Source organism: Thunnus thynnus, chromosome 23 (genome assembly GCF_963924715.1).
Source record: "Thunnus thynnus chromosome 23, fThuThy2.1, whole genome shotgun sequence".
Taxonomy (NCBI): domain Eukaryota; kingdom Metazoa; phylum Chordata; class Actinopteri; order Scombriformes; family Scombridae; genus Thunnus; species Thunnus thynnus.
The window spans coordinates 20,737,335-20,752,502 of record NC_089539.1 but is presented as its reverse complement, the minus strand read 5'-3'; the positions used below and the strand labels follow the sequence as shown (position 1 = coordinate 20,752,502).

Below are 15,168 nucleotides of genomic sequence, written 5' to 3'. Positions count from 1 at the left end.
TACATCTTTCCATTCATACTAATGTTTTCTGCTAATTATCTCCCCTAAAAAGCAGATTTAGAGTCAAAGTTTAGACAAACAACCTGTAGAAAACAACTTTTACAACATGCTTGTTGTCCAATAAAAGCTCACGATGAGATGTGGATTTAATACAAATATATTTATTAACAAATACAACTTCCTAAAATAGTCGTATTGACAGTTTACATTCTCACAGTTTTAATATAATCTAAAATTCATGTTTCAGAGGTTGATTTCAAATTGGATTAAATGTACTCGGAGTTTAATTAGAGCTCTGATGTCAGTAGTTACCTACTAACAAACTGAGTTATTAAAAGGTAAATAACTTGAGAAAAATCACTCATCTTTAAGTGTCTGTGTTAACTGTAATTTAGAAGGAAAGTTGATGGATTCAGTGTCTCTTCTGCAGTTTGTTTGCAGTCATTTAAACCGCATTTACATTTTGCCTGGTACAAGTGACCCAATTCTGATTTTTTGCTCACATTCGGCCCAGATCGGATATTTATTATTATGAACGTGTAAACAGGAAAAAGGCACATGGAATCAGATATTCTCAGATCCGTTTCAGGCCTCAATCATATGTGGAAATAAATCTGATAGTAATCGTCTTTACGATTCACACGTCATTGAAAATGCGACCATCTTATACTTTTGACGTATGACGTATAATGTTACTTTCATGTGCGAGTGTAAACACAGGTATTTGATATTGTTCACTTGTAAAAGTGGATGTAAACAGACGGTCAGAAAAATCAGATACAGGCAGAAAATGGGACCTGGGCATCAGGATATGCAGCGTAAACGCAGCTTAAGTCCAAGAAAACAGATTTATTTATTTATTTATATTTATCAGCTCCTCATTTCAAGTTTCTGTTTAATCTTTTAATCTCTGCTGCATTTAATAACTTCACAGCTGAGAACATGCAGCTTTGTTTTGTGTGTAAATTAAAGGCCACAGTTGTGCAGAGAGAGTTTAACATCTTGTATCGCTTTATGTTAAACTTCCCTAATTTCTATCATACTGTTTACTATTTTGTGAGATAAAATACAGTTTAAACTCATGATTTTGGAACGTTAAATGTTTTTTTTTGCATCATTTCCAGTTCATCATTTGAGCAGATTAAGACTTTTTCTGTTAAAACTTTTCTAAAAAATGTTTTAAAGTTATCGTAGCTGCTCATTTCACCACTTTTGGTTCCCCAGTGGTTGATGGGAGGTTTGATCTATGCAGCATCCACATGTCGCTCCAGACAAACTTTAAAAATGTAAAAAAAAAAAAAAAATCCAGAAAGTCCAGAAATTAAAATAAACCGACTGTACATTTAGTTTTCAGTGTTTGCTCAGCTCGCAGTCCACCTTTTTTTTTTCCTGTGGCGCCATCATCAGCTGTCCCCTCCTTCGAGGACGGGCAGGAACGGCAGGTCGGTGCTGCCCAGGTAGGTTCTGCCTCGGTGCTGGAAGACGTCGCTGATGGCCCACGTCAGCCGGCCTTCGGGGTCGTGCAGCGTTCCCACGAGCTCGCAGTCCAACCCCAGCTCCAGGACCAGAGCGTAGCGCGGCAGCAGCAGGTTGTAGCCGCTCAGAGGAATCACCTGGAAACACAAACACAGTCAGTTATACATGAGAGCTGATCAATGCTGCAGTATACTGGTTATTTATATAAAAAAAGACCTTAATTTGAAACAATTTAAAGCATAAAAAGGATGTTATAAGATTAATTAGATTTCATATGGTTTGATTATACTGGAGTCTGTCAAATGATGAATATTTAGCATGTACTATACTACTGTTTTGTCTCATTTTAGCCGACTTACTACAGATAATATAGACTTTATATCAACTATTAAAAGCATCACAGTGGTTTAGATGTTTGACTGTTTCTTCTACCTACAGAAGCAGGAAGCTGCTGGTTTACTGAAGCGTCAGTAAGGTGTGAAAATCAGCTTTAAACCTGCTAAAAAACATTGTTTATTCCTGGCAGTGAACATGTTTCTGTCTTTAATTTTATTTCTAAGTTATATTATTGTTTCATGGTAATGTGTTGCAGACTTTTCCGTTCAGTTTTCATCAACACAGAACAATAACTGACAACAAGACTGAAACTAACGATTCATTATCCATTAATCTGCTGATTATTCTCTCAATTAATCGTTTTGTTGATGTCATTTCAGTGAAAAATACCCGTTAAAATGTCTTAGAGCTGACGGTGACGTCTGATCAACAATCTAAAACCTGAAGATATTCAGTTTATGATCATGTACGACACAGAAAAGCAGCAAATTAATTTTCTGTTTATCGACTAATTGATGAATCTTTGCTACTAACAGCTGCAGCTCTGATCTGCGACTTTTCTCAATCAAATTAATTGTTTGATCTCTGAAATATCACAAAATAGTAAAAAAAATACACGTCATAGCTTCACAAAACACAATATGACAACTTCAAATTGATTCTTTGGTTCAACCAACAGTTCAAAACACAAAATATATTCAATTTACAAAAGTATCTTAAAACAGAAAACTGAAAAATCCACATTAAAGGAGTTTGACTTAAAAGATTGATCGAGCACCAATTAACCCACTAATCGTTTCTGATCAGTTACAGGGATTAATATACGTTCATACACACTGTGCTTATAATATTTTTGCTCTGTATTATATTCAGTCGGCCGAATAACTGCCTGTATGTGGACATAACGGGCTCCTGGAACGACCTGCCTGACGAGATAAGGCTCCGCAGAATCTGCAACGTCTTTTAAATCACTTCTTCAAACCCATTTCTACAGACTTGCTTTTATGTTATGTTGTCTTTCCATCATCTTTCTATTGTCTTCTAATCTTGTTATCATCTCTTTATTGTTTTTCTTTGTCTTTCTTTGTCAGACCTGTTATTGTTCTCTGTGTCGTGTCTTTGCTTTGCATCGTACTGCTTTTGCTTTGTCTGTCAAAGCACTCTCTGTTTTTAAAGGTGCTATATAAATAAAGATATTATTATTATTATAATAATAATAATGTCATCACACATTGGGAGGAAGTGAGAGCATTTATGGTGAAGATACAGGACATAGCGTTGTTGTGCTGAGAGTCAAGTCACCTCAAAAAGGTCGTTTTCCCGTCAACTAACAGTTTAAACACTCCAGAACAACAACAAAAGGAGTCTTGATGTGATGGATAAAGTCTCAAAACACTGCTAATTGATTTTCATACCTTATTAAAAATCAGTGGAAACCAACAGCTGCATGAAATGTGGAAAAAAAACCCAGATTACAAAATATAAAACACCAGAAAAATGGTTGGCAGAAATGATGAAGTGTGTAAACAAATGGAGACATTTCGATTTTCAATAAAGTTTTCTACTTCAGGCTGATGTTTTTCTAAGTAATCACTTCGTCCAATTAGGTTTAACTGAGCTTCAGTACTTTTCTCTTAATGGGAGTTTTCCTGCAGCTGAACTGGAATCACTGGTCCGCAGCTCATTTAACATTTTAAGAGACGTTTCTCCGTCTGCGTGACCTCGACTGACATTTCCCAGAGTTCACTGGGAGTTCACAGTCCTGCTACACACACACACAACTGCAGGACGATGTGACAAATATCTTTAAGTGTGTGTGACAGAGGAGTGTATTCAACTTAAAATGTGTGTGTTTTGGTCTAACAAATCTGTGTGTGTGTGTGTGTGTGTGTGTGTGTTAAAGGGTCTTGGCCCTGTCCTGTGAGATTTCACACTATCTGGTCTCATTGCAGCCCAGAACAAAGCCTGTTATTCTCCACCGAGTGACAGACAAAACAATCGTGAATCACACAGCGTTCCACAAGGAGCAAATGCATCATGGGAAAGTAGATTTGGTTATAACTACTGATAACGCTGCTACGCTGCACGGCCTTAAATGTTATTTGAATATCAGGATGTGGAGTTTGAGGGGGGAGAGAAGAGTGTTTGGAAGCTGAAAACATTTTCTGGATGAAAGTAGCAAAATCACAAATATCTTCTGTTGATATTCAATAATTTTTAGTTTAATATTTGTTGAAAATGATTTAGTTTCCACCAGAATATTAAGAACTTTCAGTAGGTGATTAGTTATTTTGATTCATGCTGTGATCTTGAGTTTTAATCCTAATTAAACATCATGGTGCACCTCGACATGTGCAGTATTTTTACCTATTTTCTAGGTTACAACAGCTACAGATTCATGTTTTGATGTCTTAAATCCTCCTTATTTACTAAAGTTAAATAAGATTTAACTATTAATAAGAAAACAAGGATCAGAATCACCTGTACTTCTCTGTGATTATGTAGTTTCTTTCTTTTTTAAGTTATCATTTTTATTTAAATACAAAACCAAAAGCACAATTACATCAAATTAAGTCCCATGTAAAGCTAGACACTCACCAAGAAAGTTATCATTTTAATTATTATTCTTTGAGAATAAAGCATTAACTAGTTTGTTCTCTCTTAAGTAAATAAAAAATATTAACATTTACAGTAATGTGCAAAAGTTTGAGGCACTTTAGATGTTTCATGCAAAACCATCAACCATCTGCAGCATGACAACGACTCCAAACACGCAGCCAGAGTCATAAAGAACTAAATTCAGCAACAAGAACAACAAGGAGTCCTGCAGCAGATGGTCCGACCCCCCAGAGACCTGATCTCAACATCATGGAGTCGGTCTGGGTTTTACATGAAGAGACAAAAGCAGCTGAACTGTTTTAAAAGGCAAAGCTGATTGATTTCATTTAGGTTTTTTACTGTTTACTGAACTTTTAGTGCCTAAAACTTTTGCACAGTACTGTACATACACGGATGAGCCACTTTAGACGCTAATAACATAATTTCAGATAGTAGACGCCCTTCGTTTCTCCAGTTTTCTCCTGAGATCATATCTAGATTCAGAAATAATCAATAATGTGATTAAAACCCTTCCAGTGACACCAACCTTGGCCAGGAAGCGTTTGACCGCCGGGTACGGGGCGATCATGTCCAGGAAGGGAGGCATGAACTTGCGAAATCGAGGCGTTGTTATGCCGACCAGGAATGTACCGTGGTCACTAAGGCGGATGTTGTCAGGGTAACCGATCATGTTGTCCATGATGATCTCCTTGGTACCAGCTTTGGGGCCTTTGAGCCAATATCTGAGAGAAGAGTCAGACTCAGTATTTGTCCTCTGAGTAACTGATGTGGATCTTATCGTGTGTGTGCGTGTGTGTTTACCTCAGTATGCGTCCGATGCTCGTCTCCGCCAGTAGCAGGAAGTGTTCGTCGGGCGACAGGACGATGCCGTTGGGCATGTAGAGAGAATCCAGCAGGACCTTCACACTTCCTGTCTGAGGATCGTAGGACAGAAGACGACCAAGGCTGTTCAGCTCGATCACCTGAAACATCGGACAGTTCGGTTCAGTTCAGTTGACTTTAAGTTATTTTAACTTTCTGTGACTTTGTTCAGTTTAGCTTCGTTTAGTAAACTGAGCTCCATTCGCTGAGGAAGACCACAGAAGAAAGAAGAAAGCTCTGGAGAAAGCTACTATGTAGACCTTGAGTTAAGATTTTATACATCAAACTAACTTTAAATTTATCTTAGCTTAGTTCGTTTTTAAATATATCTTAACTCTTTATTTTAGTTAAGTTTTGTAATTTTAGTTTAATTAAGATTAATTTTAGGCGATGCTTACCTAAATTAAAGTTAGCTAAACTAAGGTAGTTAGCTAAACTTAGGAAAAACTATATAAAACATAATCAAAGCTAAAAATAAATTAAGTTAGCTAAACTGTGCTACATTGCCTGGCTTAGTTTAGTCTATGTTAGCTTTTTTGTTTGGTTCAACTTTGGTTGTTTGTTTCTTAAGTTTAGCGATTAAGCACAGTTTAGCTAACTTAATTTGAGTTAAAATTAGCCTAGTTTAGTATAATTTAGTGTTTAATTAAGTTTAGTTAAGCATGGCTTAGTTTATCTTGGTTGATCTTGGCTTAATTTAGTTTATTATTTTATTTATTTTAGCTTTCTAGTTAAGCTTTGTTTATCTTTTGTTTAGTGTTGCTTAAGTTTAGCAATTTAGCACAGTTTAGCTAACTTAATTTTAGTTTAGATTGGCCCAGTTTTTTTTAATTTAGTGGTTATTATTATTTAGTTTATTATTTTATTTATTTTAGCTTAGTTAAGCCTTCTAGTTAAGCTTTGATTATCTTTTATATAGTTTTTCCTATGTTTAGCCATCTACCCTAGTTTAGCTAACTTTAATTTTGGTAAGTGTTGCCTAGTTTTCTATAATTTAGTTTAACTTGACTTCATTTAGTTTAGTTCAGAGTAATGGAAGCACTGGAATACATTAGGCCTACTTATGAGGGAAAGGAAAGTATAGAATTTCATTTAAAATATAAAAATCTATGTTTAATTTTCCCATTTCTATACATTTGTTGCATTAAGTATTCAACCTTTTCCATAAATATTGGGTTTTTAATGTCATGTTGTTATTTCTACAGTCTGGTCAATCTGGTCCATGACAGTTAGTATCTTGAAAACTAGTGGTCAGATTTCTAATATTTACAGTGAATATTTGTGATCTGTGCCCATCACAAGTGTGCAGCAACTTGCTGAAATGAATGGATGTTTAACATTTTCCTTTTTTGGCAAAAATCGGCCGGATGAACAACAAGAGGCCTGAGTGTCCTTGTGTGTTTTGGAGGGTTGCAGTTACCAAGCAACGATGAAAAAAAAACTTAATGGACCCTGAATGCATCAGCCTTCCTGTGCCTGGTTACTTGTTAGAACAGTCACACACCCGCTTCTTACATCATTTCACCTCTTTTCAACTCTTCTCGACGCTTCACTGTGCTTTTAAAATTCACATCTAGAAAGAGAATTATTTTAAAGCTTCTAATCGGCACTGAACCGATCCATATTTCTCTGCATCTGACCTCCAGTTTGACGTGTCTGCGTCCCCAACGACTGGAAGAGTCTGTGAAATAAATGATCCCAGTCTGGGAGGAAATGTCCAGGCCGTTTAAAAAGGCGAAGGGGACGCCGTCAGCACCTGAGGACGGAGAGGAGAAACGAAGCAAAGACGGGTCACAGGCGGAGAACGAATCTGCAAATTATGATTAACTTGGCATCATGCATATCAACACACACACACACACACACACACACACACTCTCTCTCTAAACCTTGTGAATTAGCCAGCAGCAGAGTTTTTTCTCCAGTTTTGGGGTTGACGCTGTGAAGCCCAAAGTAAGAGTCGGCGACTATCAGCTGACCGTGACGATCCAGACGAACGCCGTGAGGACGACCACACAAAGGCTCATAATCTGTGCTGCTGCCTGCAGACACAAAAGACACAAAATACTTTTGTTTGTGTTTTCTGGCTACTGAACCAATTTTGTGATTACACGCTCACATATACTGATGATTATCTGCTTTAACAAACTGAGAAAATGATGCCGAGATAAAATCTAAACTAAAAAAGACATGAAAACATCCTGATTTTTAAAAAAAATGTTAATCTATATTTATAATGTATTTGACATGGATTTATGTTTTTGATGCATCAAAGAAAGTTCTGCTGGAACATACTGTTCCCTCCAGTTTGTAGTTAAATATGGTTACAGGAAGTGTAGAGAAACAGAGAAGAAGAAAAGAAAATAATCTCCTGATTTATGTTGCTAACAGGCCTGAGTGTCTCTGAGTTATTGAGAAAATTAAAGATGAAACAACAGAATGTTTGAACTGTGAAATACTCAGACTAGATATCATCTTAACATACTTCAGATACTTTATAATGAATTATGGTTAAAAGGAAAAGTTCATATTGTTTCAAGTGTATTTTAACACAATAGTGAAATGCCCACATGTACATTAAAGGAGTTATTGGTCGCGGTAATTGGCTAAAATAAAGATCCTTCCTAACATTAATGTAAGTGATGTTTAAGTTCATCTACAAACAGTCTCAGTTACACAAATCAAGTGTTTATCTTCTCGGGCTGCAACTAACAATTATTATCATTATCAATGAATCTGCTGATGATTTTCTGGATGAATCATTTACTAAAAAAAACAGTGACAAAATGGCACATTCACAATTTATCAGTGATGTCTTCAATATGTTTGCTTTGTTTGACTTATAGTCCAAAACCAAACAATATTCAATTCAGTGTCAAATATGATGAAGAAAAAACAGAAATTCATCATGTTTGAGAGGCTGAAAGTAGAGAATTATTTGCTTGAAAAATTACTGAAGCTTTTAATTGATCAAAATCAAAATAGTTGCCGATTTATCTTCTGTCAACCGACAAAAAAAATTAATCAAAACTTTTGCTGTGAAATTCCCTCGTTGTGCTTCAACATACAGAACAAAGAAGAAACCGTGTACAACATAGGCTGCAACTTTGGAATCCAATTAATTTGATTAAGTTACACTGCTGAAGCTTCATATTAACTTCAGATGAACTTTTGAAGTCAGTTTAACGACGACTGTGGATTTTAACCTTCATCTCTTACACTGAAATTGATTTAAGAAAAGATCTTTGTGTCCATTTTGAAAAGGAGAAACAGCAAAAAGAAACTCTTTCATATGTGCATGTGAGTATTTTAAGACTTGAAAAAATTAATGAAAAAATGTGAAAGTATCCTTTAAACTTAAGCAAATTACTAAAACTAATAAGAGCTGGGATGCAAACAAGAGCTGCTTTTTCTTTCCATCTATTGAACTTTAAAGAAAATTAACTAATGATTAAAAAACTTCAGCACCGAAACACAGGCTGCAGTGTTGAAAAGAAGAAAAAACAAAAAAACAAAACACTGACATACTGTAAAGTTGTGGAAAGCAAAGCTAAAAAAATATGTGCAGGAAAAAGAGCCAAATAGGACGAGAGGAAGAATAGCGTCATCTCTGAACGAAACACAAACCGCATTCTGGTAAATTCTGGCCCATGTGGGTGACGAGGGTGAGGCTGTCGTCTGGACCGATCCTCCACAACTTCCCATCAACTGTTCCCGTGTACACGTTACCTGGAAAAAGACACACAAACACACTTTTTCAGGTTGATTTTTTTAGTGTTTTATGGGTGAAAAAGCAACAGAAGTGACATTTAAACCGTCACGGGACACTTTATAATATAAGAGAGTACATTTTTTTACTAATGTTTGGAAAAGAAAGTCACAAAACAGCACTGAAAAACTACAAAAAGCAACCAGGTATCCAAGCAGATCAGTTCAAGATCTACGACACAGGCATCCATCAAAGGTCTGGACCAGATAAGAGGGTCAAAGGTCAAAGTCCCTGACAAGAAAAACCTCTGAGAGTCAAAAGAAAATCTGTCTACAAAGTGTAAATCACTTGTGTAACTCAGACACAGATAAGATCCAGCACACTCACCCTCCTCATCGGCAGTGAAGGATTCTGGTCCGTGTAGTTTCCCGGCAAACAGTCTGCGGCCCTTCTGGAGACGAGTGTTGACGGCCAGCGGCCCCTCGAGGGCCGGAGGAGGCCCCTTCAGTCTGGAGGAACACGTTTAACTGTTACTTCAGGTTTTCTTGGTATAAATAATCTCCAGATAGAATATTTATCTGACAGTTAATGGAATAAGATGGAAAACACACTTTTAATGACTAATAAGCGTGTTTATCTTTTAAAATATTTCTGATTAAGAACATTTATACAGTTTATGTGCATCTTCTTATGATGTCAAAACACTTCAACTGGGATTAATGTGTATTTTTTTTTAGCTCGTTATTGCATCCAACAAGTGTGCAGCATCGGAAGGACTGAAGCTGAAACGATAAGTCGATCGGCAATGATTTTAGAAACAATTAATCGTGATATTTCAAACAAAAAACGAATAAAACACCCCAAATCATCTGGTTCCAGCTCTTTAAATGTGAGGATTTTCTGCATTTCTGTTTTATATCATTATAAATTGAATATATTTGGGTTTTGGACTGTTGGCCAGAAAAAAACAAGATATTTGAAGATGTTATCTTGTTTTTTTTTCCTTTTTTCACTATTTTCTGACATTCTATGAACAAAAACATGAATAAAAAATAATCAGTAGATTAGAAGTTGTTAACTGAGCAACACAAAATCATTTTCATTATCTATTAATCTGACAATAATCTTCTCAATAATTGATTCATTCATCTTTTGAGCCTCTGATGCTCATCAGAAGTTTGCAGAGTCCATCTTCTAATCGCTTGTTTGGACTAAAACTCTACTAAAAAGATATTCAGTTTACAACAATGTACATTTCTGCTTGAAAAATGACTTAAACGATTAATCGATTATCAAACTAGACGCTGATTAATTTTCTGTCAATCGACTTACTGAATCAAACCAGAGTGTATGTTGGCATGTTTGTACTGTTCATACTTACACGTGTGGTTTGGGGTCGATGGGAGACGGCAGCAGATAAACTCCAACAGCCACAGCGAGCAGAACCACTGATAACGATCTTTTACCCAACCTGACGACGAAAAACACAGCTGGAAATGACTAAAAGACACATTTAAAACACACTGGCTGAATTATCTAACAATGGCAGTAAAGAGGATTGTTACTGAGGATGTAATCCGTTAATGTGACAGAACAGCGGTCATGTGTGTTGTTTTAAATGTTTTTATCTTTTCCAGTAAATTCCTCATACTGTGTTCACTGGGATACAAAAACATGTTGAAAAACGATAAAGAGTAAATTAAGTCAAATTTCAAAAAAATGGTTTAAGTAAATACAACTAGAGTATTGTAATCAATTAAAAGAGCTACAACGATTAGTTGATTGACAGATAATTAACGGCAACTATTTCGATAATCGAATAATCTTTAGTCATTTTATAAAGTAAAAAAAGCAAAAATTAGCTGTTTTTTTTTTTAGAAGATTCAATGCTTTTCTTTGTCACATGTGATAATGAATTGAAAATGCAACCTTTGACTCTGGGAAATTGTATTATATGTTATATATTTCACTATTTTCCGACATTTAAGGACCAAACAATTAAATCAAGAATAATCAGCACATTAATCCACAATTTAAATAATCGTTAGTTGCAGCCCTTAATTAAAACAACAAATATCTTTAAAAAAAAATGTTATTCTGTGCACAAACCCCTAATTTAAATTCAGGATCCCTTAAATCACATTTATAGGCTTAAATTATAAAAGTAAAGAAAAATGGAGTCTGATAAATTTATTTATTAAAATATTTTGAACATTTTGAATTTTCCGGTACAGGATACAAATCCTCTACAACAGACATACAACAATATACTTCATTACAACAACAATAATTCCACAAATAATCACCTTTATAATTATATAAAATGTCCTTATTAGACCAGAGTTTGTCTGTCTTTAAGAGTTTACTGAGTTGTTTAGTTTGTAAACAATCAAACTGAGTCGTTTTATCCCTAAAAGTTTCTTATTCCATGCAAATGTCACATTAATCTTAAAGTCCAGATGAAACAGCATTTCAAGACTTCCGTATTGTGACGTATTTCCGAGTGAAACAGGACAGACAGACGGGACGTAACGTTGGGAGGATTTTGATTTGAATGTTGAAAAGTGTCGTAATGAATCTGTCGCTAAAAGTTGAAGATTGATTGATTGATTGATGGATGTCATGATGTTACTGGTTGAAATTAGTTGGTTCAAGCCTTCGTAAGCACACATTTTGTTTTACAGGAGGAAAACATGGTTGGATTTTGATATAAGGATACAGATAAATGGGTTTTGTTGGGTTTTTTTGGCATTTATTGATAAACAGGTGCACAATATGACTGAGGATGTGATCTGAAAGGGTTAAAAAGGCATTTTTACATGTCGACTTTAATAAAAAAAAAGGGTTTTTAAAGCTGCTGTTTTCTTGTGTTTGCAGCTTATTATCTAGTTAATAAGTCAACAGTGTTGGGAGACGCTTGCTGAGGTGAACTTTGACCTGTATGAGATGTTTCTCAGTGTCGTGGCTGTTAGACACAGTTATGCAAAGCAAACAGTCTGATTGAATCAAACTACAGATCAATATTTAAGTAAATCAATAAGACTGTAAAGTGTTTACGTGGAATTCCTTTACATGATGTACAGGAAGAAACAAGTTCTTTCTTTAATGCTATCAGAAGTAAAAAGAAGATGGGGTGAAGCAGCAAAGATGTCAAAATTTTAACATGTTCAATTCCAACTTCCTTAAGTAGCTTTATTTATCTATTTTTGTTATTATCATTATTATTTTATTGTTATATTAAAGCTGCATGATCCCTCTACTATCTGGAGTACAAGCTGTGTTTCCTGTCATGCATCATAATCCAAATGATCGAGCTACATGTCTTCTACATCATTTTATGCATCTTCTCCATTGTTTTGTTGTTTAAGTGTCTTATTTCTTGGCTGTTTGCTTTAATTGAGCTGTGAAGCACTTTTCCTTTAAAAAAAGGTGCCACATAAAACTCTAAAATCCACTCCAGACATGTTTTAAGATATATAATACGCTGCTTTGTATCATAATTAGTGTGGTTTTTCCACACAAAAGTGCAATCACATCTACTCTTCTGCCTCATTAAAAAACAAAACAGGATTATGTTCCAAACTAGTTGTGATGTCGTAAATCACTTTAACTCAGATTTAAAGTGAGCTCAGAGAAAGTTTCCAGTTTCAGCAGCTGAATGTGAAAACAGACGTCTAGTGTGAAACTGTGCACAGTGAAGCTCAAACATCCAAGTTCAGGGACAATGAGCGGAGGGGACTTTAACTCTGTTACGCAACCCAGTTTGTCACCTCTGGTGTCTCTGGAAACACTGGGATCTCAACTCTAATTCAACATTACATCTTGCTGGTTAATGTGCCGACTGCTGAGGGAGAAAGAGGGGAAACGTTTATAAAAGAAAATTCCAGAGAGTAACCTGAGATTGTTCCCCGAGGAGCTTCAAAGCAGCGCATACAATGATCTAAACTGTTGTTACTTCATCAGATAATCACTGATCAATGTGTCGGCTGAGACATGCTGACAAAGTTCATCATGAAGAACTGTCATCAAAACCAGCTCGTTTTTAGATGAGACCTGCAGAAAGTATCTAAACTATATTCCATAATTTGTAGGTTATTTGTAGAAGCTGAATTCTGTAGATCATAATATATTTTGGACTTTACCATTAAGCAATGTAGACAACTGCCTACGGCCTCCAATTAAAAGCTATGGATTTATTAGGATGTTTAGATATGAAGAATATTAAATTATGTTACTATTCTAACTCGCTGTACCCCGAAATAACTTACAAAAGGCCCCAAAAGCGCTAACAACAACAGTCACTTCCAGGTGACAACCGGTGATCTGGGTGGTGGAGATATGAGAAATTGGCAAATTTGTTTATTTCTGTTGTCATTTTCAGCCGTAACTGTAACGTTTAAAGATATAGGCTAAACTTACAGTGGTCCGATGTATCTGACGTTTCTGCTGTGTTTATTTTATGAGCTGTGTTGCTTTGTTGGCGTCTTTATAAACCAAATCTACCCAACAGCAACTTCTCACTGCTGGTTAGGCTAACTGCCTGCTGCCTTTGTCATAATGGGAACCTACCTTACCACCACTTTACTCATTTATACTTACTTATGCCTACTTTTAATTACTTTTACTACTTATACTTATTTAAATACACAGGGGTTTTCTACCCGGAAGTTAATGTAAACAAACATCATGATTGGTTCAATATTTCTATTATACTTCGACTTCAGAGGAAAACACTGCCGGGTTTTGTTGAAACTTTATATAGTATTTCAGTGGACTATATACCGGAGCAAGAGACTGAAAATAGAGCCCCCCAACACTATCATTTGTCTTGTGTCTGCCACCTTTATTTTTCATGTTTTTGTTCCATCTTGGTAAAAAATTCAAATCCCTACGGACACTTTTGTCTTTCAAAGCATGATTTTTTTTCACTTTATAGCCCACGACACTCTAAAGGTGTGCGCACAAACTGTGTACGCTGCACCAAGAACGCTCTCCAACTTTTCCCAACCTTTTACCCCAAGTCTAGACAGAAAACATGGCATAAGCAGCAACATGTCAGCAGAGCAGCAGCAGCAGTGACTGCTCTGTCTGTGTGTCTACACTGGAGGCGTTCAGGTGCAGTGTTAAGCGTAGGTCACCCGCGTGTTGGAAGCGCTCCGAGCAACAATACACATGACTGTAGTGACGCACGTAAAATGGACGAAAATAGACTTGAAGCATAAATGAACACCTTGAGATTTCACTCACAAAAAACAACAATTAAAATATGATGTATTATTATTCATTAAACTATCCAGCATTATATAAAATAGTTTAATAGCTTCACCTTGAACACAAGTTAAGTAAATTTAAGTTCATTGTGCTGATAATTCCTCTATTTCACTCTTCACTTTTAAGTGGAAAATTTGAATGCAGTACTTTTACAACACCAGCATTCCCAGTTAAGAGAAAGGATGGAAGTAAACAGACAGACAGACTTTGCCTGAGGCCACCAATTCAGTAAACCCGCCCCTGGGAAGCAGCAGGTATCTGTTACAACTTCAACAACCGCCCACAGATTGTTAATCTGATTAATTACCTAAACCTGTGGGAGTAAACCTGCGGGTGAATTTAATTAATATAACTGCTGCTGGATACATTTAATTAATGCCGATACGTAGACTGACTGTTAATGGGTTCAAAAGAAGTGTTGAATTGATTTCTACGTCGCGGCTGCTTTCACGGCAATTAAAGTAAAATTAAAACGACAGATTTCTGAACGCGGTTTGGCGACGCAGAAATGACTCTCATACTTCTGGTGTTTGGACGAGTTAAAAGAAAACACCACAAACACATTAAATATTCATTATGTGCGCGTGAGTTAAGAATGAATAAAGTGTCACACTTACATGGTTGAGTTCTGAGTCTTATCGTCGCCTCTTCCAGTTGAATGTGAGCGACGGGAGCAAATGAATTGATGCCAAAAGTTTATTTCCTAGGATGGCGAAGTTATGACCCGCCCACCTCTACTCCTGATTGGCTAGTGCTCGCTGCCTTCGTTGGTTGGATTGGTTGGGTGAGGATTGAGATTGGTTAGAGTTAGGGAAACGATATAAAGATCAGCCAATCAGAGGTAGAGGAGGGCGGGACATGACTTCGCCATCCTAGGAAAAGAAAATATCGCGAGT

At 36.1% G+C, this 15,168-nt stretch overlaps 1 protein-coding gene across 1 annotated transcript; it reads right to left on the bottom strand.

Annotated features, from left to right (window-relative positions):
* Positions 1-139: 139 nt before the first annotated feature.
* On the bottom strand, positions 140-14,995 carry zgc:194209 (uncharacterized protein LOC570908 homolog). Its single transcript, XM_067582417.1, has 9 exons — positions 14,890-14,995; positions 10,383-10,472; positions 9,389-9,510; positions 8,920-9,021; positions 7,182-7,334; positions 6,933-7,048; positions 5,233-5,393; positions 4,958-5,153; positions 140-1,613 (listed from the first exon to the last, which is right to left on the bottom strand). Coding segments are annotated over exons 1-9 (1,152 nt in total). The 5' UTR covers positions 14,892-14,995; the 3' UTR covers positions 140-1,403.
* Between the last annotated feature and the right edge of the window lie 173 nt (positions 14,996-15,168).

Excerpts from the sequence above, each read along its gene's own strand:
- zgc:194209 (XM_067582417.1), bottom strand. Across the intron at positions 9,511-10,382 it reads ATCGACCCCAAACCACACGT|ACTGAAGGGGCCTCCTCCGG; the intron begins GTAAGTATGAAC and ends GTGTTCCTCCAG. Across the intron at positions 5,154-5,232 it reads AGCATCGGACGCATACTGAG|ATATTGGCTCAAAGGCCCCA; the intron begins GTAAACACACAC and ends CTCTTCTCTCAG.